The sequence below is a fragment of the Leucopleurus acutus genome, assembly GCF_964270905.1.
Source record: "Leucopleurus acutus genome assembly, chromosome: 1".
Lineage (NCBI taxonomy): Eukaryota > Metazoa > Chordata > Mammalia > Artiodactyla > Delphinidae > Leucopleurus > Leucopleurus acutus.
The window spans coordinates 34,648,761-34,675,577 of NC_139142.1; the positions used below are offsets into that span (position 1 = coordinate 34,648,761).

Sequence of the window (26,817 nt, forward strand, 5' to 3'; positions counted from 1 at the left end):
ACAAAACTGTTTCGAATGAATTTAAAGACAACTAAGCACTACTAGAGCCATCTTATGGAAAAAATTGAACTAACCTTTTGGCCAACCCAATATGTCTTTGTTCTTCTGGATATTTCATCATACACTACTTAACCTTGGATTGTCAGGGACAGTTTGATATACTTCTGTTGTGTCTGCATCCTTTGTGGTTTAGTATTTGTCCTAAACAAAATTTTCCAAATATGGATAATAAATGATAATGCTCACCTAATTCTTCTCTGTATTTTGTATTTGACAGTTCTAGCAGTCATCTTTTCAGTCCATCTATTGATTAATGGTTTTGCTGCCTTACTTGTGCTTGGTGAGTTTTGGTAGTACATTCATTACTTGATTTTAATCTGTTGGAGTATGGCTGACCGAAAGTGGGGAAAACTTCCTACAGAGAAAATTTATTTCTGCTTCTACCTTTAATCAGAGGACACCACTGACCAGTTCCACTTCAGCCTCCCACAAGTGTCTCATAGTCTCAGGGATCCCAGGCTGAGCTTTACACATTGCTGCTTGTCTAAGTTTAAGTGTCTTACCAGCAGTGCTGCGATGGTCATCTGTCCTCAGAGCATCTCCTTCTCCCTCTCCCAAGTCCTGGCTTCCTACATTTCTGGCTCTTGCTCCCTGCTCCTTGGTCTCATGGTATTTTGGGGCAAGAGTGAATGTAAAGACTGACAGTATATGTCCTTTAACAGGGTATGCCTCATAGGGTATGTCCTTTTACTGGGTCAAATTTTTCTACAGAGGGAAGGTTTTTCAAAGTTCCAAATCAACAATTATTCCAGGCCATATAATTTTCGTAAAATGCTTTATTCTCCTATAAAATGAATGTCTTTTATATCATCATTACATTGAGGTTTTTGATGCACTGCACACTGCCCTACAAGAAGATGCTAACAATTTATATGCCAAACAACAATGCTCTTTTCATCTAAACCCTGCCAATTCCAGGCAATCTCAGTTTTAAATAGTTATTTAACTGATGTGTACAAAGAAACAGAATATTTTAAAAATTTACATTTCTTACCAGTTATGAGTACATATTTAAAAGCAACGTGCTTCTTTCCCCTTGCAAATGGCCTGTATATATCCTTTGCCTGCTATTCTACTCATTGCCATGTTATTCCTATTTAATATTTAGAAAACTTAATATATTGAAAATATTAAACCTTTGGCAGTTAAATCTATTGCAAATATTAATTTTAAGTTGACATTTGTTACAATTTTTGTCGCTTAGTTGCTTAGTAAAATTTGTTACTTAGTTGACATTTCCATTAAGAGGTTTTAAATGCTTATACAGGGGTTCTATCATTATTTTTATTATATTTTCTGGGTTTCATGTCTCACCTAGAAAGGTTTCTTTTACCTAGAGATAAAAATAACATCTTAATTTTTAAATCATAAGTTTGCAGTTTTTAATATTTAATGTCTGTAGTTTAATTCTGTTTGCATGATCAGTCTTCTCCACCAAAATGGATAGCCAATTTTCTCAACACCTTTTATTGAATGACCGACCCTTCTTTCCTCCAATGTCTTGATGTATCATATATATATAATACTAAATTCCAATTTTATACATAGGTATGTTAATGAAATATCATTTGGTTGCATTTCTTTCTGAGTTTATTTTCCTGTCATTGCTGTGCCTTTATATTTTATTGTTTTACTTGAAAAAAATCACTAGTTATTTTCATACCTTTGCTATTTTAAAATGAAATTTAGAATCAACTTTGTTGATTTAGAATCAATTTCTCCTCCAAAATTCCAGTGGGAATTATATCACATGTATTAATCAAGTTAAGGTAAATTGATAAGTTACACAAAAAATATTTTCACAAAAATATTTGCATCTAAGAATATCGCATGACTTCCTAATCATTCAAGCTATATTTTACGTCCTTTAATAAAGTTTTCTTTTTTCAGGTCTGTCAAATGGCTTAAGTTTATTCTTAGGTATTATGAAGTTTCCTTTTTTCTGCTATTGCAAATGAAATCTTTCCAAACTTTTTTCTAGTGGGTTGTTTCTAATTTAAGTAATATTAGCATATAGATGTTTATAAAATAAAATACTCATATTCAGCTGCCATCCTGAACTCTTCTTGCTTCTAATACCTTTTCAGCTGATTCTTTTGGGTCTTCTAGGTGAACAATCACATCCATAAATAAAGGGCTTACAGCTTTAAAAAAATTCATGTTAGAGTTCTTCATTTTAAAAACATTAATAAGCAGTGTGCTCTGTTATCAAAAGCTAATTGCACTCATTCTCTAGGTCACAAAGAGACAACTGACTTTACTATCTCAGATAGCAGTCAATGCATCTTTGAAGTGATGCTATTAGGGGTGACTACGGGGAACTTTCTGACTCACTGCCTTTATTCTCTTTAGGGATGCATACACAAACAAAATTAAAACACAGTAATCTTCCTACCTAGAGATAACTGGGAACTCTATTAATTCCACTTCAGACAATTTCCTTCTTATTCACAGAGATGCAATATTTTAACCCCTTTCTTCCTTTCCTTTCTCAACTTGTGCTTTTAGTACACACACACACACACAAACACACACACACTTATCTCTTATTTTTTCTTCTTGAACTGCAAACCACCTTATTCATGACTAAATGTACAAATTTAGTAAATAAAAATAAAAATAGCAAAATTCTGAAACAACAAAAAGGAAGACGTAAGTTTTAGATTAAAATTAAAACAAATAAAGGGCCAATGCCATTAACCTTCATCTAAACTGTTAACAATTTTCCTACATATTCTCCATAAAGATTCCCATCAATTTATTCATTTTCAATTAATGACATCTGTTTTTCTACAAGTTTGAACACTATAGATACATCTGAATGTTATTTTGAATTCAATTTTAATTACTAACATTTAATTCTATTATTTTTCTTCATTGCACACATTTTGTATGTCAGGAACACACAAAGTCTTTTGAAAGGTGGCTCAGAAAACTACTCTCTGCAACCTCCATACCTCGTTCGTCAAAAAGTGTTATAAATTCTATCTTGAGAGTAATCTACCCTTTCTACCCGCATCTGCATTTAGGTTCTCAGCATCTTTTATTTGAATATTCCAATAACATCCTAATTGGTGTTGTAGCTAAGTTCACTCCCATTCAACCCATTCTCTATTCTGCTGCCAAAGTAGTCTCTCTAAAATGCAAATCTCATTAAATTCATTGCTGTTTAACATCTTTAAAAATATATATATATCTTCATTTCCTACTAGAAAGAATCCAAATACCTTTTTTTTTTATGACACAGAGAGCCTTCATCATTTGACTCTACCCCTCTCCAGGCTCTTTCTTGCCACTGCCTCCTCAAAACCCATTCTGCAGGCCGACTGACCTACTGGCAGACTTATGATTTCAGCCATTGTGCCTTTATTGTAGAATTAATCAATTCTTTATACAATGGTATATTTATACAATGGCATATTTATACAATGGTAATGAGAATCAACAAACAACTACATGTAACAGTATAAATCAATTTTACAAATATAATGTTGAGCAAAAGAATCCAGACACAAAAGATTACATACTACTATACACTTTCAATTATATAATGGTTAGTACAAACCCAAAAAATCTATGATGCTAAAAGTCAGAACTGTAGTTACTCTCACGGGTTGGGCTGTGAGGAAAAGGGGGCACAAGAGGGTCTTCTGGGACACTGATAATATTCTCGTTTCTTACACATTGTAAATCAACTATATTTCAATTAAAAAAAGAAGAGATTAAGAAACAAAAAAAATTATTCTGGTTTCTTGATCTGGATGCTGGTTACATGGGTATGTTCATTTTCTGAAAATCCATTAAATTGTAACTATACTATTTGTACACTTTATGTAAATTTAAGTAAAAGGTAAAATAAGAACAATAGTTCTAGTATCACTTTTTTGAAAATTTCCCTATGTCCCTCAGATAAACTTTATCTTACATATATACCAATATTATATTGATGATCATGTTACCTTTTATATATCCAATTCTTTCCTGAGTACTAAGATAATAAATATCTCTAAGGAACTTCCCTGAGTACTAAGATCATAACTTTCTATCCATGTATCCCCATGCCCCAGCACAGTGCCTGGCAGTGAGTAATCACTAATATTATGTAAATGAGGGTTTCTCAATTTATGCACATTTAACATTTTGAGCCAGAGAATTCTTTGTTGTGGGAACTGTCCAGTTCATTGGAAGATATTTAGCAGCATTCCTGGCCTCTAATCACCCAATGTCAGTAGCATCCCCCCAGTTGGAACAACCAAAAATGTCACAAAGCATTAAATGTACCCTGGGGACCAAAATGCCCTACTTGACAATCACTTACATAAAAAAATGTTTCTGTCAAAAAATACAAGCCACATGTTTTTCCGCGTGGCTTGCAGTATCTTAGTTCCCCACTAGGGATCGAACCTGGGCCACTGCAGTGAAAGCGGTGGACACCAGGGAATTCCCAAGCCAAGCCAAGCCAAGTGTTAAACAATTCACTTACCAAAAAACTTTGGGCATTACATGGTTTGCTTCTAAGGGGCGACTAAAAAACGTAAGCTGTCTTGAACACTAGAGGGGAAGTTAAGCTCTGTCAGGAAAAGTTTATAAAATGCTTTAAATGTCTAGATAATCAAACGTAATTCATATTAATTGCATGCTAGAATATTGTTTCCTTTGGAATTCTATGCAGAAAAGTAAGTTTGCCAAGCAAAATAATTGTGTAAATAGGACTGTACATTGTGGTGTTTTAAAAAATGACTGTTAATAGTAGCTATATGTATTCAATGTCCTAACTATAAATTATTTTGCAAGGTTTGTATCTATGAATTGACCATTAATTCTAAAATATTAAGGTTCATAATATTCTATCCATAAAACATTTAGTGTGAATATTCCATAAGAAAAGAATAGTTAGAAAATAAAGTACTGTGCATCAGCTATGAGAAGAAAACTTGAACAAGGGCATAACTAGCTTGTTAGAAAATAATGTGTTTGCACTTTATAAACTGCATGTTTTTGATTCAGGATGTGTTTTGAACTTGACCTCTGTTGCAAGATGGTGAGTAGTGAAATAATTGAGTACTATTATGTTAATGGAGTTCGAAAAAAGAGAAAATGAATTGGTTTACATTTATGTGTCAAACTGAGATAGTTAAAGTATAAATCTGACTCTGCCAAAATTATTTCCTGACAAGCAATTAGAATCAGTCTTTAAGAACAGGCTGCTGAGCCAAAACTGAATATAGAACACAGGCAGATAATAAAAGAAACAAAACTGGAAAAATACAAGAAAAATGTTTAATCTCATTATTAGTCTGCAATATGCCAATAAATGCATACAATTTTCACCTATCAAATTAGTAAGATTAAAAATGATAATGGATGTGTACTTTCATAAACTGATAGTATGAATATATAAATTTGTACATATTCTGGAGGGCAAACTGGCAGACTTAGCAATCTTGACTGTTATTCTATTTTAAGGAAATATTTCTAAACTGGTAATCAGAGAAGTATATGACAATTTATATAAAGAGAGTGTTGACGACAGGAAATAATAAAGGACCTAAATGATTAATGACAGGGAAATTAAATTACTCATAGCTTGTTTATACTCTGTAGTGACTGACACATCCCTACTCCCCGTTTTTGTTCTTTTATAAGAACACTTACAAAACAGAGAAAATCTTACTTTATATGAAAAGGAGAGTGATTAAGAACAAGGGCTCTAGAGTCAAGACTACCTTGTTCAAATTCTAATTCTATTATCTTCTACTCTGTGATCTGGATTAACTTATTAATGATTTAATTTTTCTAAATCTAATTTTCCTGTTTGTAAAGTGGTACCTCTTGTGTAGGTTTGTTGTGAGGATTAAATAAGACATTACATAAATGTTTATCACAATGCCTGGCACACAGTAAGTGCACAATAAATTTTCATAGCTATGGTATCACTTGGGATGATGTTATTAAGAAACCCAAGATATAAACCTTAATATATGTTGGGTTTACTACTGGGCAAATTAATCAATTAGTCCTAGCTAATAACTATATGTTGAGATTACTGGTGGTTTGTATTTACTTCATTTTGCTTTTCTGTATTTCCCAAATTATTTTTTGGCAAAAACAGTAAAATCAAAATATATTTAGAAATCTACATTCAGAAAAAAAATTTAAAGCTATTCATAAAAGGCATTTTATTATGCCTTTTGTAAGTCATAAAAACATGTCTTTTCCTTATCCTAAATGACCGTATGTTTTTTAGTTAAAATCTCACCTTTAATACTGTGTCTTAATAAAAAGGTCACCATTTTTATGCTCTTATTAAACACCTATAATACGCAAAATGCTGGGGTCCTAATATTCTCATTCTGATTCTAACAAACCAGGAATTATGGAAATTTGAAGACAGATTTTCTGGTTAATAAAATAGGAGTTTTCTGCAGACGGCCTTAAGTTTTATTTTTAGTTACTAACCATCATGAGAAACAGGACATCTACAAAGGCTTTTGCCTTTTATCCTTCTCTCAAGATTGATCTTAGTTTTGACCAGAGGACAGCCAGTTGGAGGATGAGAGAAGAATTTAACTAGTAAGAGATATTTTCTTTCAGAACATTAGCTCAAGATTTCTATAATGAGATTACCTATGATTGCACAGTAAGTACACATCTACTACTGTAATATGGTTATGAACAAACTGCTTATATGAATAGAAAATAATCTCTATTTCTTCATAAGTACTAAATATTACAAGAAATCTAAAAGCATTCAGAGATAAATACAAAAAGTTTAGAGTGGTTTGTATTTTATAAACATCGAAATATATAACTAGTGAACTTTTCAGGTATTGATTTTGATGTTCACGGAATTAAATACTGGTAAATATACATGAAGAAGTTTGTATTGAACAGTTTCTTTATCCAAGGCAATTGACTTTTCCCTCAATGGTCTCTCTCACTCCACTGGATCTCTTGTGCCACACATGTAATGTGTTAGTTTTTGCCAGCAACACTGAAATATTTGATGTAGGAGACAAAGGGTAGAAAAAGAGACTGGGGTTTCAGAGACTGGTTATTAGTACCTGCTACTGTCATTGCCTATATTCAGAACTGAAGGAGTGAAACTTCCTAACAAAATGCTCATATAAGGAAGCTACATCTTCCTTTGTGAAGTATTGAAAATGATCTACTGTTCTTCAGGAGAGAAAGGAAAAAAAGAAAGAAAAGAAAATGAAAAATTACACGACAACTTGTTTGTTAGGAGTAGCTGCCTACAAAGAATCTCCTGATTGCAAAGAAATTTAGAGGATCTTCTTATTAAATATAAAAAGGACTTGAAGACTAATAAAGGTATGACAGAAATACTGCCTTTCAGGTTAACCTTTACAAAAAAATACATTACAAAACTCTATTTCCAATTGAGCTTCCCTCAAAATAAAAACAGAATTTCAGATGTCACGAGAAAATAAAAAGTATATTTATTACAAATAAAACAAGTTGAATAAAATGATGTTACTGATATTTTCCTTTAGCCCAGGTCTTATACTTTAAAATACATAAATCGGGCTTCCCTGGTGGCACAGTGGTTGAGAGTCCGCCTGCCGATGCAGGGGACGCGGGTTCGTGCCCCGATCCAGGAGGATCCCACAGGCTGCGGAGCGGCTGGGCCCGTGAGCCATGGCCACTGAGCCTGCGCGTCCGGAGCCTGTGCTCCGCAACGGGAGAGGCCACAACAGTGTGAGGCCTGCGTACCGCTAAGAAAAAAAAAAAAAAACCCTAAATCATTTATTTTCATTAAATATGTTCTTCAGAATGAATACAAGTGAAGAAAAATCTTTTAAAATTATTCACCATTGTTAAAAAAAATAAAAGTTAAAATCTGGATGTAATTTCTATTTTAATGCTTTTTTCCTGACATGAGAACTTTGATCTTCCCAGCTGTGCTGTCAAAATAAGTAACTTTAGTAGGATATCAGGGGATGGGAGGAAAAATAGGTTACTAAAACTTATCTTAAGTGCAGCACTTTTAAAGAGATTACTTTAAAGGAATCACTGTGAAGTACTGACCAATAGGAATGAAGCTAATTGCTCTCAAATTTGAAGGCACACATCAAGATAGGGAGGACAAACAAACTCCTAGTTCAAATGATAAATTAATCAAAACCATAATAAAAACCAATAAATGTAACCAGGAATTCAAGTGAGCTTTAGTTGACAGTAAGAATAAATTAAATTACCAAACATTTTCAGTATTAGTATATAGTTGTACCTCAGGGGGTAAAATCCCTCATTGTGCTTGCAATTACATTCAAGAACAACCTCCTGAACATTAATTATCTATTTATCTCTAACCATTCTCTATTCTTCCACTATAAAACCAATAAACTTGGTTTTAGGTAATGCTGTTTATTAACAGCTAACCAGTGAAATCAGTAATCTGTCACTGAATGCCCTAGGTTTTAAAATTAAAGAGATTCTTATTGGCATTTAAACTATTACCAGAATCCTTCAGCTGTGCAAAGGTATTAACATAGAAGACATTCTTTTTCCTGAATCAGTGATGCTTAGAAGAGGTGAAACGATTCCCTCATATACAATCACTCTGACTTTGAACATTTTCCCTGAAGAATTAGAAGAAAATAACAAAATTTTGTGGATGATACTAGAAGTGTATTTTTTTGCTAAATGTCTTTTTCCCTCTTTTGGAATGTAAGTTCCTTGAGAACAAGTCTTTATCTTTGTGTTACAGACACCTAACAGAGTATATGGCACAGAGTAAGCCTTTTTGAATAGATTCTGAGAGAATTATTGGATGTATTGAATTAACTTCTCTCCTATGCATACAGAATAGTACTAGTTTATACACCACCCTTGGGAGAACTGAGAAGATAGTCACTCAAATCATTTTCTGTGTTTGATACTTTAGATGAGGAACCTTGGCTCAGAAAGGCTGGATAAAGTATGTAAAATCACCAAAAAATTGTTGAGTTCTGAAAACATTATCACCTAAAGGATTGAAAATCTTCTTTCCTAAACACATTATTATTGCATATTTAACTACTCTAGTTTCAAACCCCCTGAAGACAAGGAACAATTTTTTCCAATCTTTGTAACTCCTGTAAGGTCTAGGACACTATGGTGCAGAGTTCAATTCAGGTAGAAAGCTGGGTATCCAGAATTGAAGACCACTGAATTGAAATGAACTCCTGTTCCCATTACTGGTTCCTATAAACACAACCTGGTTGCCTCATCTCAGTTCCGTTAACTTCATTTAAACCTTGCCTTTCAAACGCTTACCTCTGCTTCTTTTAAAGTCTGCATTATTCCACTTCGAGTATTTTTTAAATTCAACCTTCTCCAGAATCACTTTTGCTGTCCTTCAAACATCCAATATCTGTGTTATTTCAACTTTATTCTCCCTTTTATTCTTAGAATATAGTGTCTTCTAAATCTCACTTGGCCTTCTGTGGCCTTTCTAAAGGTTTATAATTTCTTCGACTCCTGATACAGTATCTTGGACTTATACATCTTTCGTGTTAATTATGTAGTTTCCCTGATGTCTTTGCTACTAATTTAATTTCTTCTTAGACAAAAGTATTAAAAGCTACTGAATTCACTTCTAGGTAAATACCCAAAAGAATGGTAAGAAAAACAGGTACTTGCATACTAATGTTCATAGCAGCATTAATGTAAGAGCCAAAAGATGGAAACAACTCAAGTACCCATCAACAGATGAATGGATAAACAAATTGTATATACACACAATGAGGGATGAAATTGTGATATATGCTACAACATGAATGAACCTTGAAAATATTGTTAAGTCAGACATAGAAAGACAAAAATTGTATGATTCCACTTATATGAGGTACCTAGAATAGGCAAATTCAGAGACAGAAAGTAAAATAGAGGTTACCAGGGGCTAGGGGAGGGAGGAATGGGGAGTTATTGTTTACTGTACAGAGTTTCTATTTGTGATTGTGAAAAAGTTCCGGACACAGATAGTGGTGATGGCTATACAAAATAGTGAATGTACTGTACTTAATGCCACTGAATTGTACACTTAAAATAGTAAATTTTATGTTATGTGTATTTTATCACAATAAAAAAATTAAAACCTACAGAAGTAATTTTCTTGACTTTCCTAGAGCAGTCTTTTGCTTCATATCAATTTTATCTCTATCACTAAAGGAAAAGGAGAGGGAGAAACAGAAGCAAAACCTATCCGTACCTTTTCCTGTACTCCCTGTTTATCACTCTCTTTTTAGCTTTTCCCTTCTCCTTTTCCCTCTCATTTTTAGTAAAAATAAAATAAAATTTAATATGGATACTCAGCATTTTCCACACTTCAAGCACAATGATGTTGTGGATATATATACACATAGAACACTTCAAGTCTACATACACACACTTTCATGCATGCATACACACCCCACTTTAAATCTCCTCAGACTCTTGAAATTGTGTGAAAATTTCACCAAGATTCTTCTCTACTTTTTGTTTGATCTTGTCTTTTGTTTAAATACAAGTGAATAAGACAATAAGCTTTATAGTCCAGATAATTAAAGCTTTTTAGTCTAGTTGCCAAATACTTAGTAAATAAAGGAAAATTTCAATTTTAAAAGTTTACCCACACAAAAGAAAACACAGTCTAAAATGTGGGAGGGAAAGATAAATACATCAAAAGGATCTCTAAATGATATTACATAAATTATGGAGTAGCAGAGAAATGATATTCTCAAAGGAAAAAATGGAGCAGAGTGGAAAGTTACCTTAATCTTAACTACAAAGAGCTATAAGACAACTAAATTTATTATTTTTAGAGATGATACTTTAAAGTTTCAAAAAATTCTTCTGGTCTTAACTAAAAAGGATAAAATTAATAGGAGTAGTTTATCCTCATGAAGCCCTGGAAAAATCAGGGAAAATAAATTAGGAAACAAATTTATTATATGGAAAATTACTGAAAGATCCCATACACAAGGAACAAAAGTACATAATATATGATATGAAAAGGCAACTGAAGCAAAGATGATAAATGATTTAGAAAAAAATCTATTCCTAAATAGAGGGAAGAATGTGGAGTTGTATAAAAAAGCAGAAAGATGGTAGTAGTGAATTTAAGTCAGTTTAGGAGTAAACTGGACTGGACTTAAATAGTGAGGCATTTTCCTATTGCTAAGATATGTTTGGACAATATGTAGGCAACACTTCTTGGAAATAAAATCTGATCAGGGTTACAAGACAACAGAGGAGCAACGCCAGTGATTTACCAGATGCAGAGAAGTATAAGGGAGGCAATATGGACCAATCAGCAAGTTGCAAGGCTGAGTACACAGGCGATGAATGTGATGTCTCATGTCAACTAATGGGGCAGCCATGTGCAGCAAATAGGTAGAGAAGAACAGTAGTCAAGCAAATTCAGTCAGCAGTCCAACTTAGTGGCACAAGGCAAGTAGAGATAGGTAACAAAAGTGCTAAACAATCTGAACCTACTTATAATATTACTGGTATAGACTGGGTAGGGCAAGATCAGGCAGACAGATAGCATAGCACTTGGAAGGCCACGGTATAGGAGAATGGTAGGAGGGCCGACAGACAATGCTGGGCAGTCTAAAATGCTAAAATAGCAGATGAATATGTAGTACCAGGCCATTTGCTGATGGACAAAGCACCAGTGAGTGAAGAATGCAAATCATTCAGCAGATACGTAATGGGGGGAAAAAGGAGAGACAAAAATCAAAGGCAGTTAAACAGGAAGACAGAACAGCAGAGAAGTGATGACAGATCATCAGAAGCAGTTGGGTAGGGTAGTGAAAAGCTGTCAGCAGGAGAACAAAACAACACTCAGGAAAAGAAGAGATTAAGACTGAAGCAGTCTCCTGAATGGGGTGTCTTCCATCTAGGAAATAGTCATCAATAAACTGCGTATGAGAATCTACAAGAGAAACAGCACACAAATGGAGATAGCATATGGATCTGAACTCTACTGCCCAGGGATACGGAATGACCCTAGAACATAGATACATAACAATCCACAAGGAAATTAAACAAATGGGAAAAATGGGTCCAAGCGTTTTTTTATGATGATAAAAGAAACGAAAACACTAAAAATTATTAATCTGGAAATGACTGGCTGGGATTGAAGTCTTCGCTTACCCCTTTCTGGAGCCCACAAAATGGGAATGTTGGGAATTTCTGCAGCAGAAAAACAGAAGAGAAAAGGGATTTCTGACTCCCAGTTTGAGGAAAGCAGGTCAAATTTAGGGCTGTATAAACTGGTTCAGGGAAACAAGAACCAGCCTGAACCTTCTCCCTTCCTCAGAATCAGGCCATTCCTGAGGTTTGGGAAAGGTTTAGGAAGCCCTCACCCCATCATTCCCCACAACCTCCCCTTTCACACTTACCTCCAGTGCAAACAGTTTCCAGCAAGGAGGTACTTGGGAAAATTCACTCCCATGTTTACACCATGGCAAAATTTCAGGATAGCCAACTAATAGTACTTCCTGTGTAGGCCAGGTTCCTGTTCAGTGGGATCCCTTCCACCCTTCGTGAGTGAGCAGAGGGGACAGGTTACTAGAAACTACATACCTCTTTGAAAGTGGATGGGAAATGAAGCAGGGGTAGTAATACAATAAATAAATAGTAATACTAGTAAATACCTTGATGATCTCATCAGTTGTCATGGATTTTAATTCCATTAAGATACTGATGACTCTAAAAAAAATAGTATCTCTAGCCCAGACTTTTCCTTTGAACTCCAGATGCATATACCTAACTGCCAACTTAACACCTCCATTTGGATATCTAAAGGCAATTCAAATTTCCATGACCAAAGTAAAGCTCCTGATCTTCCTCCTCAAACCTCTTCTTCCCCCAGTCTTCTCCATTTCACTGAATGGCAACTCCATTCTTCCAATTGCCCAAGTCAAAGTCCTGGATCTTATACTCGACTCTTCTCTTTCTCTTACTCCATCTGTTACCTCTACCTTCAATATATAACAATAATGTATTTCTCACTACCTCTATCTCTATCATTGGTCTGAGTCACTATCATTTTTCACCTGGATTATTTCAATAGCCTCCTAAATGCTTTCTCTGTTTAAATATAAGTCAGATCATGTTACACCTCTGCTCAAAACTCTCCATTATACTAAGGGTGACACACAGGTTCTACATGATCCATGGTTTGCTCCTTCTCCTCCTTTAGGTCTTTGCTCAAATGTCGCCTTATCAATGAAGCCTTGCTTGATAGCCTTATTTAAAATTACAACCCTCTTTCCGGCCTGTACTACCTATCCACCTTCCCTGGTTTATTTTTATCCATAGTACTTATCACCATCTCTAATACTATGCATTTTACTAATTTACTTATATTTGTGACACACCACTAAAATGTAAATTCCATAAAGGCAGAATCTTTGGACTTCTTTGTTCATTGCTGTATCCCCAATATCTTGAACAGTGCCTGGTATATACACAGTAGGCACTCAGGGCATATTTGAGTCTATGAAGTGTTAATTTTCACAGGGCAACTCCTTTCTGTCTTAAATTCTCAGAGCATTTTTCTGAAAACCTTACACCCTATGAGCTTTTGATTAACAGAGCAGATGCTAATACACTATAGGTTAGGAATGTCCTAAAGTAGGGGGTGGCAAACCACAGCCAATGGGACAACTCTTGCCTGCTGTCTGTTTTTTTGCATGGCCTGAAATCACGGTAATCTTCGCATTTTTAAATAATTGAAAAAAAACTCAAAGGAAGAGTAATACTTCATGACATGAATATTATGAGAAAGCCAATTTTAGTGTCCATAAATAAAGTTTTATTGGGGCACAGCATGGCCCATTCATTTATATCATCATATGGCAGACTTTGTGCTACAAGGCTGGCAGAGCTGAGTAGTTATGACAGAGACTATATAGCCCACAAAGCCTGAAATATTTATTATCTCTAAATATTTACTACCTCTAAAGAATAAGTTTGCTGATCCCTCTTTTAAGGTATTTTATATTTAAAAGGCAAACAGTAATAACTAAAGTTTGAACAAAGATAAACTAGAGCATTATTATTAATACTGTTGCACAAGATACACCTATGAGGGAAGGTGCATTTATATTAGGATAGGCTTTCAATATTATATAAAAGCAGACCTCTCATTCCTCTAAATATTTAATACTGATGGTGATATTCATTCATCTATCCACCCCACAGAGCAATCTCATCTTAAGGGACAGGATACAGTACAGGCAAGTCTTAAAAAATGCCAAAAAGGGAGTAAACGAGAAAGGGAAGTAAATAGGACCCACAAATAGAACTCATATCAAAGTATCACGTAATTACCCAAAACCTCTAAATTCTGTGTTTAACAATAGTGGGAAATTGGCATGACGTGAATCTCTTTTGAATCTTATCAATGGGGTTATAATGCGGGTCTCCTATATAAAATACAGTCTTGAATCACTGCAAGCATGAGAAACATTATAATAAGACCCCATTTTACTTTACTTACTTACTTATTTACTGCCATGCCACATGGCATGTGGGATCTTAGTTCCCTGACCAGGGATCAAACCCATGCCCCCCTGCACTGGAAGCACGGAGTCAACCACTGGACCGCCAGGGAAATCCCATATTTATACAATATTCAAAACTAATTTTGTCATTGCTTCCAATGCCTACATTTTGTAGAAAAGTATTCTTAAAATTTGCAGAACTCTATTCAAAATCATCTTCTAATCAAAACTGACCTATCTTCTCCTCACATAAAATTTTATGCTGAGGATTATTACATGCAAGGGCCATATATCATATGCTGTAATCAAACTTATGGGAAGGAGTGAAGAAGGTGAGGGGAAAACACTTAAATTATTCAATGACATCCAACAATATAATGCTATCTTCAGTCTTCATAGAGGATTATAATATATTGCCTCTTGTCAATTGGTCCTTTTAGCACAATCAATTGCTTCTTCTGCATTGTGCCTTTGATATTTGATGTCCTTCTCTCTCTCTGTGCAACTGGTAACAGTTCATTTTCAAACTCCATACTTCCAACAGCTTTACTTCTTTCTTCTCAGCATCTTTTGAAGGAACTTGGATTCTTCCTGTAAATTCTCAGTTGTGTCTGTTATTATGATTATCTGAAATGGTTACTCCCTCTGTTGGATATTTGTCTGCCATTCTTTAATAGCAGCCATGGTTTTCCCAAGTTCCAATATGAGGAAATAATACTAGTAAAATTATTAGCATAATTCCAAACAGTTTATTTTGTTATCTGAGTCCATTTTCTTACCCTCTATCAGTTTCCTTTTATGCCTGGCAATACAAATATTCTGCTCTAATTCAGTGATATTATTCTAAGAAGCTCAGAGGACTTGATAGATATAAATCCATTTGTCATCATATTACATTTTGTGTGAAAAGTGATATTAAGTCCATTTTATAGATGGAGATCTAATAAAAGGAAGATGAATTCACATTCTTGGTTTCAGACAATAATGAAGAAAGGAATATTCTGAAATCTTCATTCCTGAAACTATATCTCTAAATAAACATGCTTTTAGCATTTTATATTTGCAAAATATTTAATGATGCTTTATTGTCAATATCTTAGCACATATTTTGCAAAACTATTCTAGTTTGCCAGTCTCTGTTCATTTTATGAGAGTAGGTTGTAAGGGTGAGTTGGAACACTGATTTCAAGATTTTATTACTCTGATAAATTCAAGGTAAAAACAAACATTTAGCATGTCATCTCTGTTTCTTTTTCCTTTTCTGTAACCTATCCTGCTTGATTTTTTCCCTAGAGAAAAATTCTTTCAATATTTACTCAACCATTATCTACTTACTTTTTAAGCTAAAGTTCTATTTAGATTGTAGGTACTAATACGAAATATTTATGTAGCAAATAAATATTGCTTTTACTTACATTAACTCACATAATATAACTACCCTCTGAGGTAGGTACTCTTATTCTCTCCATTTTACACATAAGAAAACTGAGTAAAGTAAGTTGTGTAAGGTCACATGCTAGTAAGAGGTGAATCTAGGATTCGAATCCAAGTAGTCTGTGCTCTTAAGCACTATGTTATGCTGCGTCACAAATGGTTATATGGGCAACACTACTTTTCTAGTAAGAGCTCTAATTAGACATAGAATTTACGATAAGTATATTTGTACTCACTTGTATGTTAACTGATATGATTCATCTCTCTTCCCCATCAGAACTCCCCAAAAGTTGAAAACTTGTTCTGATGCAGAGTAGGCATGCAATAAAGAAACGTACTTAAGGGAAAATGAAGACAGCGTTTTATTTATGGGTTCTTCATATATGAAATTTTTCTTTTTGCCTTATGCTAAAAATTCCAAAATCCCCACTTCAAGGAACAATGTACACTTCCCTCTGCAGTATTGCTATGTGGAACAGGAGGCTTTCAACATGATTTTTAAATGCAATGTCACATATTGCTCTAATTATCTAAATGTTCTAATGTTATACCTGTTACTTTTCAACTGGGATAGTAATACTAAGGAGCTTTTCCTTTTAATGCATAAATAAAACAAAGGGTAAATGTCTTGGGTAAGGTGGCAGGGTTGGACTTTCAAATAACTAGAACTACACAAGCAATAAACTCTCAGATGAAAGAAGCTGTGACTGAGATGTTCACACAAAGGCTGGGAATGATGAAAAGGTCATGCTAGGACTTTGAACACGACAGATTTTGAATTCTCATCAAACGGTGAGTTCTCTATTATTACCTAGTAATTTTATATAAAACATTAAGCCAACTCGAGGTACAGCACTGACAAAAAATCTATGATAAAAAATATCCCTTGTTTTGATGGTAAGATAAGTATTGACTGAAAAGGTTTCCAAACAACAAATCAACAAAATTAGAACCTGGTACTTCACAGCAGTTTAAATTTTATATACAAATAATGGTATGGATAGTCACTAGGTTTGCACATTACATCAGAACTTCAAAAACAAAATAAAACAAAACAAAAACCAGGGCAAAAAAACCAATCTTCAAAAATAATGATGTTAGTCTTACTGGGGAATGTACACTTATTGAATAAGTGCCAATTCTCAAAAGCATTTACTTTTAGAAAGGATTGATGGCACGGTTTTACTGTGTGTATTGCTTGATAGTCATCTTATGAATTCTGGCTTCAGAGGAATCTCTGAATAATGATAGTTGCTGTTTTGCATCTCCACAGATGGTACTACTCTAGCTGTTCTAAGAAAGAGATTAAAATAACATAGTTCTAGTTTATCCATCCTTCTATGTAAAGTGAATCTTCTGCTCTAGCCAGGAAGATTTTCTTAATTTTATCTTTCTCTGTAGCTTGATCATACATTTCCCTTTCTTTCTTACTCCCATCAGTAATGTCTTCTTCTCTCCTAATCTAAATCCTATTTCTCTCCTTCAATTTAGCTTAAATTCTACTTGTATAAAAATTTCATTGATAGCTCAGCTTTATATTAATCTTTCCCTTTAAAGAATTTTTTTGACCTGAATTGTCTGATTTTTTTTTTTTTTTTTTTTTTTTTTTTGCAGTACGCGGGCCTCTCACTGTTGTGGCCTCTCCCGTTGCGGAGCACAGGCTCCGGATGCGCAGGCTCAGCGGCCATGGCTCATGGGCCCAGCCGCTCCGCGGCATGTGGGATCTTCCCGGACCGTGGCATGAACCCATGTCCCCTGCATCGGCAGGCGGACTCTCAACCACTGCGTCACCAGGGAAGCCCATTTGTCTGAACATTTTTGATACTAAGTTTGTATTGTTTTGATTTGTCAGGTGACAATTTTAGGAGTACATGTACTTTAGCTTTCACTCAATAAAGCCCAAGGTGCTTGGTAAATACTTGTTAAATTGAACAAAGACTATAAATGTTGTTTTTAGCAAACTGGTAGGTCATAAATGTGCCCGTGCTCTGAGGCATATACTACTTTACAATGGATAATGCAAAATAAATATAAACCCCAGATAAAAGGGACTATTACTAAAAAGCTATCCTGAATGTCACATATTTGGGCCATTTCAAGCCATATTCCAAAAATTTTAAACTACAGAGGTACAAAGTAAATAGGTTCAGACAGGATATCAGGAGGTACTTAATGCAACTGCACTAATAATCCACATATCATATAGACTATAGAAATTCTTATTCTTGTTCCTTTGCCCATGCCTTGAAGTAGTAGTGGGAAAATGTTGACTAACATTCTTATTTTTTAGACATATCCACCAGGTGTGCTAATAGCTAACAATAGGTATCAGAGTACAATGGTTAGTAGCAGAAACATTTGGGGCTGTCATATCTAATTAGAGGTAATAGGTAATATTATTAATTAAATGAGAAAAAAATGGTAAAGGACATTTACTGAGCATCTACAAACAAGCCAGGTTTTATACTAGATGCTTTTACATGCATTATAGTCACTTCCTAGCTTGGATAACCTTGGGCAAATCAATTAATTGATCTGTCTCAGTTTCTCCACCTTTAAAATAGATACAACAATAGTACCTGCCTCACATGGTTGTTTTGAAGGCTAAATGAATTAACATATGCTTGAAATAGCTCCTGACACATAGTAAGTACTATATATGTTTGTTAATTAGTATTATTGACTACTTTTATTATCTCAATTATCATAAAAAACAACCTTGAGAGGTAGGCATTAGTTAATTGAGTAGATGAGAAAACTGAAGTTTGAACAGGTTAATTTGCTTTAATTTCATAGCTAGTTAGTGGTAGAGTTTTAGATTCAAATTTAGGTCTGTCTGACTCACTAAGTGTTAGTATCAGGATATAGACATATTGCATCCCAACATATTTAGACAAAGGTAAAAAGATGAAAACGTATTTCCCATGTCCAGGACTATTTCATAAAAATTACAAAAAGAGCTCCTTCAAATGGCATAAAATATAACCTTATTTGACCATAAAGGGATAGTATATTTTACTGAATCTAGTTTTAAATATTTCCAGTACAAGAGTTTCTAGTATTCTGCTTTCTTACCAATTTCACACTGTTTAGTTATCCTATTTATATAGAACAATTTAAAAATACTCAAAATTTTATTTCAATATGGTTATTTTTACCTTTACCATGTATAATAGTATTTTACTTTAGTCATAACAATGTTAGAATTACAAAACAAATATTCGTAGAGTTCTACAGTATCAGTATATGATATTTTGCTAGGGAAATTAACAGTGTTTTCTAGAGAATATTGATATGTACTTGAAAGCAACTATATAATTTAAATGACCTACAGTAATGATCAAATTTTCTTTCAAAAACACAAATTATTAAACATGGTGTTCTGCTATGCTTCTGCTATAATGCAGGAGAGTTCTTCTGGTTTTTAAAATGTCCAATGTTAACTTTTAGATGGTGCTGTTAAATGTAAATTCTCACTGATTTTCACAAAGAGTCACAAATTAAGAATCATTAACATATAGTCAGTAACTCAGCTCAATTATGTCTCCTTCCTTTTACTTACACAGTATTCTCATTTTTGAAGCATTATAATGTAAGAAAAATGGTTAATGACCACATAAAATTACAGTTGACTTACAGTACATTCATACCTGAAGTTATGAAATATATAAATTTCAATATACTGATTATGAAATAAATTTTATAAAATAAATAGTTTTTCTTTGATTTGATATTTCTGTAAAAAAATTCCTAATAACCCAAGTGGAAAATATTTGTAGAAAGTTTAGGTAGTAATCTGTTCCAAAGAAATGTAAATATTTTAGGCTATAAACAAAATATGTGATCTGGAATTCATAATCTTTTCCTAGAAATTCATCCTTTGTACCAGATTTTACCTCTTTCAGCATTAGTCATTTTGTCAGATGCCTCTTCACTTCCAAAATGAACCATAAAAACCCTTTTAAATGAACATCCTTTACATCAAATTTATAGTTTCCTGAAATTTTTGTGATTCCTCCTTTAGTTTATTTCATAATGACAACTTTTATCAGGACACTTTTTAGGAGATACTACTACGAACAAATGCTTGAAAATTTTTTTGGAGTGAGACTTTACTTAATGTATAACAAATCCAATAATTTGATCAATTTTGAAGGTTCAAAATTTTATATATTATTTATAATGAAGGATCTTTTGTTTTTATTATTCTATATTGTCTACTGAGACAATGGTGCAATACATTTTACTATGGAAGAAAAGTGTTCTTTCTTTGCTCCTTCTAAAAGTAAAAATTTAAGAAATGAAACCCAACATCATTTCAAATTACTAAAGAACAAAAGGTAAAAGTAAATTTAAAAGTCAGTTAAAAATGTGAGTAAAGATGACTTATGTTCATCTAACAGACAGAGGTTGGCAAACTTTTTCTGCAAAGGATCAGATAGTAAAGATTTTAGGCTTTGCAGGCCTATACGATTTTCATTCAACTATTCAGTTCTGCTGTTGTAGCCATAGGCAATAGGTCAATGAATGAGTGTGGCTATGTTCCAATAAAACTTCATTTATGGACATTGAAATTTACATTTCAAATAGCTCTCGTGTCACAAAGTATTATTTTCCTTTTGACTTCTTTCAGCCATTTAAAAATGAAAAATCCATTCTTAGTTCACAAGTCATACAAAGAAATACGACAGGCTGAATTTGGCCTACAGGCCATAGTTTGCTGACCCCTGCAATAGATTGAGTTTCTTGAGGACAGGGACCATGTCTTATTCATTTTTTAACTCCAGCACCCAACATGGCATCAGATACATATCAAGGATTAAAAATAAAAAGTTTGATAAATGAATAAATAAATGAGACCTAAGATGCATGCTAGGCTTTTATTTAACTCTGTAATTCATAATCAAAATAATATATTACTATACAACCTTTTATTCTGGTGTAGCTTAGTAGTCTAAAAGTGCTGAAAATTATTTTTACCTTACAAATATTAAATAGTTCAGTATTTTCTAATTTACCATAATATATTATCAAACATTTCTTTGTAATTGCAAAGATGTTCTTTTTAAAATAAATGTTTCTTCATCTTTTATTCTCTTCTAGACTTTATGTCTAAAGGGCTTTCACTTTACCTCACTTATACGTCCTTAATTATACTTTTACCTTTTAAGAATAATAAAAGATTCTTTACGTAATAATACCTATTTTGGATATAATTGCTTTTAAGTGATAATGGGACATGAAGAGATAATATACTTGGTATAGCAATGAGTTACGTTCTATAGCATTTTATTACTAGCATTTCACCAATGTCAACGATTATCCAACCTTTATCAGATCCGAGAAAATGCAATCTATTATTAAAAATAAAGCTTTTCAAAAGTTGTAGAGTATGGATTATTATGCTACTATATGTAAGCTTTGATAGTATCTCATGTTGAGAGGCAGGGAACAGACCAGCAGGTAAGTGACTATCAGATAAACCTCATTCTAAGATACAGGGCCTAAAAGTAGAAACAAATTCGTAATTTAGGAAAATCAATTCTGATTGCCTTATTCGTATAAAATATGTAAATAAGATACATTTTACTAAACTTGCTATTTCCATTTTTCTGTTAATAGACCTGGAAGAACTCTAAAGCTATTAAACTTTTCATTTTCTCTAAGGTTCAAACACAGTGCCAATAACTTTAGATTGCTTTATTTCACTCATTCAACTTATCATTTTCCCCCTTCCTTTTTTTTTTTTTTTTGCGGTACGCGGGCCTCTCACTGTTGTGGCCTCTCCCGTTGCGGAGCATAGGCTCCGGATGCGCAGGCTCAGCGGCCATGGCTCACGGGCCCAGCCGCTCCATGGCATGTGGGATCCTCCCGGACCGGGGCACGGACCCGTGTCCCCTGCATCAGCAGGCGGACTCTCAACCACTGCGCCACCAGGGAAGCCCTCCCCCTTCCTTTTTTTAAACAACCCGCACAACTCACAAACATTGTCCATTGTGTTTGTAGATCAAACTTATTACTGACAATTACTGACTATAAAATATTAGCACCTTAAGGGAGAAGTTTTATATTATTTTACCTTTATCACTAATATTTGTGTTTTCTGTCAATAACTTCTGACTTTATTTAAAAATATTTGCAACCTTAAGTTCTATATAGGTACATATGCTCTACAAATAGGTTTCTCTTCTTAGCCACAATTATCTAAGACAATTAACTATATTATTACAGGTCCAAAATTATATTTCTGGATTCCTAGCTGACATCCCAGTGTTAAATTTTAGATATTATAAGAATTGCAACTATTTAAAGATAAGAAGAAATTAGAATTATTTTTGGGTGGTCTTATATTGCTTTTATGTTTATTTTTCAAAGGCTTAACAGCCCTATGGACTTTTGCTGTAGATAATCATACCTTATATGTATGTGTGTGTGTGTGTGTGTGTGTGTGTGTGTGTGTATATATATATATAATTTGAAATAAAGTAAATCTATTAAAGATCAAGATATTCACAATCAAGTAACTTACTTGTTTTCAAAAATAGATATTAGAGAAGACATAATTATATGTATTTACCCTAATACAATTTTAGCCAGGTAGTTGCTATAGGCATATACAAATATAAGAGCACTTCTAAGGTTTTCTGGTAACTGAAGAACTGCATTGAAGAATAAAGAAAGGACTTCTCAATTTTCTGATATAATGAAATACACAAAGTCATGGAAAGACATAGACTCTTGTTAACAGTAGCAAAAAAAATGTTGGGCGATAAACAGATACTAGAATGGTAGAATTTCAAGACCTCTGAATTATATGGAGATGGAAAAGATAAAATATGAAGCTTACTATGTTAAAATTTTAAAAAATTTAACAAGATTGTGACGATTTCATGGATATACTTTAAATCTAGTATACGACTATTTTTGCCCATTTGATAGTTATATATAAAAAATACTACAAATTTGTCTACTTTGGTAGTTATGTAGTAACTAATAAAAAAAAATTAACCCTTATAAGTTAACCCTTACATAGTGCTTACTAAAATGCCAGGAATAGTTCTCATTGAAACCTCACAGCCACCCTAGTAGATAAGCACTTTCATTTCCCTCATTTTATAGGAAATTAAGGCACAGAATGATTTAATAATTAGTCTACACTCACCGTGTTGCAAGTAGCAGAGCCAGAATTTAAAAGTCTGGATTTGCAACCTAGTGTTTTGGTATTAACTTGAAACTCCACGGAATACAAAATATTTAATTTTGTGATGCAAATTATTTTCCCACAATTAAAAATAATTTTGTTAACTGGTTATGAATGAATTCTATGGTAACTTTTTTTTACTTTTCTGATATAAAAGTAATATTATGAAAATATCAAACCAGTACACAAACAACAAGGATATATAAAACCAGGGTCATTTACTTCAAACACTTAACCCAACACTCAAACTCCAAAAATCAATGTCTTCACATATGTGGGAGATTTTCTTACAAACAAAACAAAACATAAACACACCTTTACAGGAGATGGCTCCCCTGCAATTGTACTTTTTAAGTTAGTCTCACAGTTTAAAAGAAATATAAAAATTGGCCAAAGGACCATTTCCCCTTAGGACCCAGAAGCTATATAAGAATTACTTCCTTTTTAAGTAGTTGAAGCTAACAATCTCCCAGAATTCTATTCTAATTGCTTAACAAAATGACTTTATTTATAAGCTTAATTATAATAATATTCCAAAAATTTCTGTGCCATGATTTTTACATAGAAGAATAGAAAACATTTTAAAACTTGTTAAAACAATGTGCATTTTCACATACTAGAGCCAATGGTTCCCAAAGTTTGGAAGCACGGTCTATGGGCCAGCAACATGTGTGTTACCTGGGGCCTTACTAGAAACACAAATTCTTGGGACCCACTGCAGATTGACTGAATCAGAAACACTGTGGGTGAGACACAGCAATCTGTTTTACCTCTAACTGTGGTACAAGCTAAAGTTTGAAAACTGCTATATTAGAGTAAGGACAATAATTAATAGGTACTGAGCAAAAGTATCTTGCTATGAATAAGATAGGAGACACAATGGTGCACTGATTTGGAAATAAAAAACCAGTTAACAGTAGCTTGAAATTCAGCCAAGAAACACTTTTCTGGGAGGTAAAGAACAATGTCACAAGTATTAATATAAGTTTGCATATGACTCTGAAGTGACACATGAAGCTTATGGCTTCTTTAAAAAGAAAGAAGGACTTTCCCCCTGTATCACTGAGCACTGTCTATTCTTCATTCTTTCCCTAATTTTTTTTCCTGTGCAAGGTTGAAGGTAATTCTTGTGGCATGAAGCCTAGAGATTAATTCTGCCTTTTGGCTTATTAAATTCTGCATTTAAATTCACATTTAAAATTATGGAATATATAACTTTCTCATCAAATACTATAAAATTGGTATAAATATGCTATTGCAGTCATCCTACTTGAGACCAATGACAAGGGTATCTCAAGACAAATCAGAAACATTTTGAATTATATTAACAAAGCACATCAGACCAGATGCCATGCTGAGTCAGAGTTCTGCTATTACCTACTTTGGCAATATGCCTGAAATTCAGCCAATACCACAGACCACTGAGCAAATGCAGGATTACCTTCTGGACCAGTTCAATCTTCCTCAGTTTAGATAATTTCTAGTTTAAGTCCAAAGACAAGAAGTCAAGACAGTTTTTTTTTAATATAATGATTCTCCCACAGCAAAATGTTCACATTCTTAGAACCACAGGTCTCTTGTTCTGTCTAGCAAAATTACATAAATCATATAAAAAGAATAAAAAGGATTAAAAATAACATAATAGTCTACTCATTGAATATCAGAAAAGCATATACTATCTCACCTCTGGAGTGACATCTCGTGGCGCAAACCCTGTTCCTCCAGTTGTTAGTATCAAATTAAGTTCCTTTTCATCACACCAATCTATCAGGGTTTCCTGAAAGAAAACAATAATATTTTCACATGCAGAAGGACTTGCCTGCCTACTCTTAAAACATTCACATACTGAAATACTTCGTATACAGTGAAGAAACAGATTCTTTTCAACACTCATTAAGAAAAATGTGAAGCACAATTCATGGAACAGTTTCCACTGTTAATCAAAAGACACTGCAGTTTTGGGTATGCATTTTATTCATTATAGAAAATGAAGATGCAACCATCATATTCTTGAAAGTAAATGTAACACAGGAAATAGCATAAATAGTTTATAATTAATGTTCATTATGTATTTAAATGGCATGTCTGACATCTTGTCAGCCACTCAAAATATATTCAGGTTAAAAAAATTGAGCACTATTTCTAATTATATGATCTCATTATTTAATAAGTATAGCAATCCTGTCAGGTAAATATTCACACTTCAATTTTATATTTAAGGAAACAGACTCATTGTTTTTTTTCATTAATAGACTCAGAGAGATCAAGAAATATACTTGCTCATGGGCTCACGAACGAGAAGGGGAAAAAGCTAGAATTTAAACTTAGAGCTGTTGGACGATGTTCCTCTATATTTTGCCTATGATTGAGTCAATATTTTTTTTTCCTAAGTTTCAAGTGGTTTAGGAAAGTTTTACGTTTTTCAGGATGTTATTTTACATAGTTGCCTTAAAGGAAAGGTGTAGGAATAAATGATTGGTTAAAGTTTCTCTTTTTCCACACCAATATTATGACACTTAGTTGAGATTAGAATTACATACCATAAAATTCTGGAGTTGGTAGAGACCTTAGTAGATTTGTCTATTCATTTTACAGATAAGACAACTGAAGTACAATGTGGTTAAATAATTTACTCAAAGTTACCCAGCTAGTTTGTAAAGAAGTGGGACAAGGATCTCTGCTTACTCTATTGCTAGTTCTATTCATCCATCCTACATTTTGGCTATTTATTAAAAAGCACTACTAAGTGCTCATTTAAATTATAATTAAATATTTGCTTTGGTATTTTATTGTTTCATTACCTTTATACAATTCAGGTCCAAAACTTAATAATACAATTATATCATTTATGTACTGATAATTAGATGTGAAATACCAGTAGCAGGCTGATATCTATAGGTAAAATACAATGTCCTCAGTTCTCTAATTCATCAGTGAGACAAAATGCATGATAATTATTCAGAAGGACAATTCAGGATTTTTAAATGATTTTTTTCCCTTTTCTCACTCATTTTTATTTCATCCTGGTATCACAGGAATGGAGAGCGCAAAACTCCAAATGAAGGAGATTTTTTCCCCTGCTGTGATTAATTAATGGCAACAAACTATTTTTAAAAAGACATAAAATATAGACTACTAGAGCCTAACTGAAGAACTCCCACCACTGATATAGTTATAATTTTGTTCTGAGGAAAGCTCACACACACAAAAAATCAATGGTTAATCTATAAACAATAAATGCTGGAGAGGGTGTGGAGAAAAGGGAACCCTCTTGCACTGTTGATGTGAATGTAAATTGATACAGCCACTATGGAGAAGAGTATGGAGGTTCCTTAAAAAACTAAAAACAGAACTACCATATGACCCAGCAATCCCACTCCTGGGCATATACCCTGAGAAAACCATAATTCAAAAAGAGTCATGTACCACAATGTTCACTGCAACACTATTTACAACAGCCAAGACACAGAAGCAACCTAAGTGTCCATCAACAGATGAATAGATAAAGAAGATGTGGCACATATATACAATGGAATATTACTCAGCCATAAAAAGGAACAAAATTGAATTACTTGTAGTGAGGTGGATGGACCTAGAGTCTGTCAGTGAAGTAAGTGAAGTGAA

General features: G+C 33.5%; 1 protein-coding gene across 5 annotated transcripts in view; it reads right to left on the reverse strand.

Annotated features, from left to right (window-relative positions):
- GPHN (gephyrin) overlaps positions 1–26,817 on the reverse strand; it is a 618,453-nt gene that overhangs the window by 330,290 nt on the left and 261,346 nt on the right. For all 5 annotated transcript variants that reach the window (XM_082854448.1, XM_082854450.1, XM_082854447.1 and 2 more), the window contains one exon: positions 24,878–24,970. In XM_082854448.1, coding sequence (XP_082710574.1) covers positions 24,878–24,970 — 93 coding nt within the window. The remainder of the gene's footprint in view (positions 1–24,877; positions 24,971–26,817) is intronic.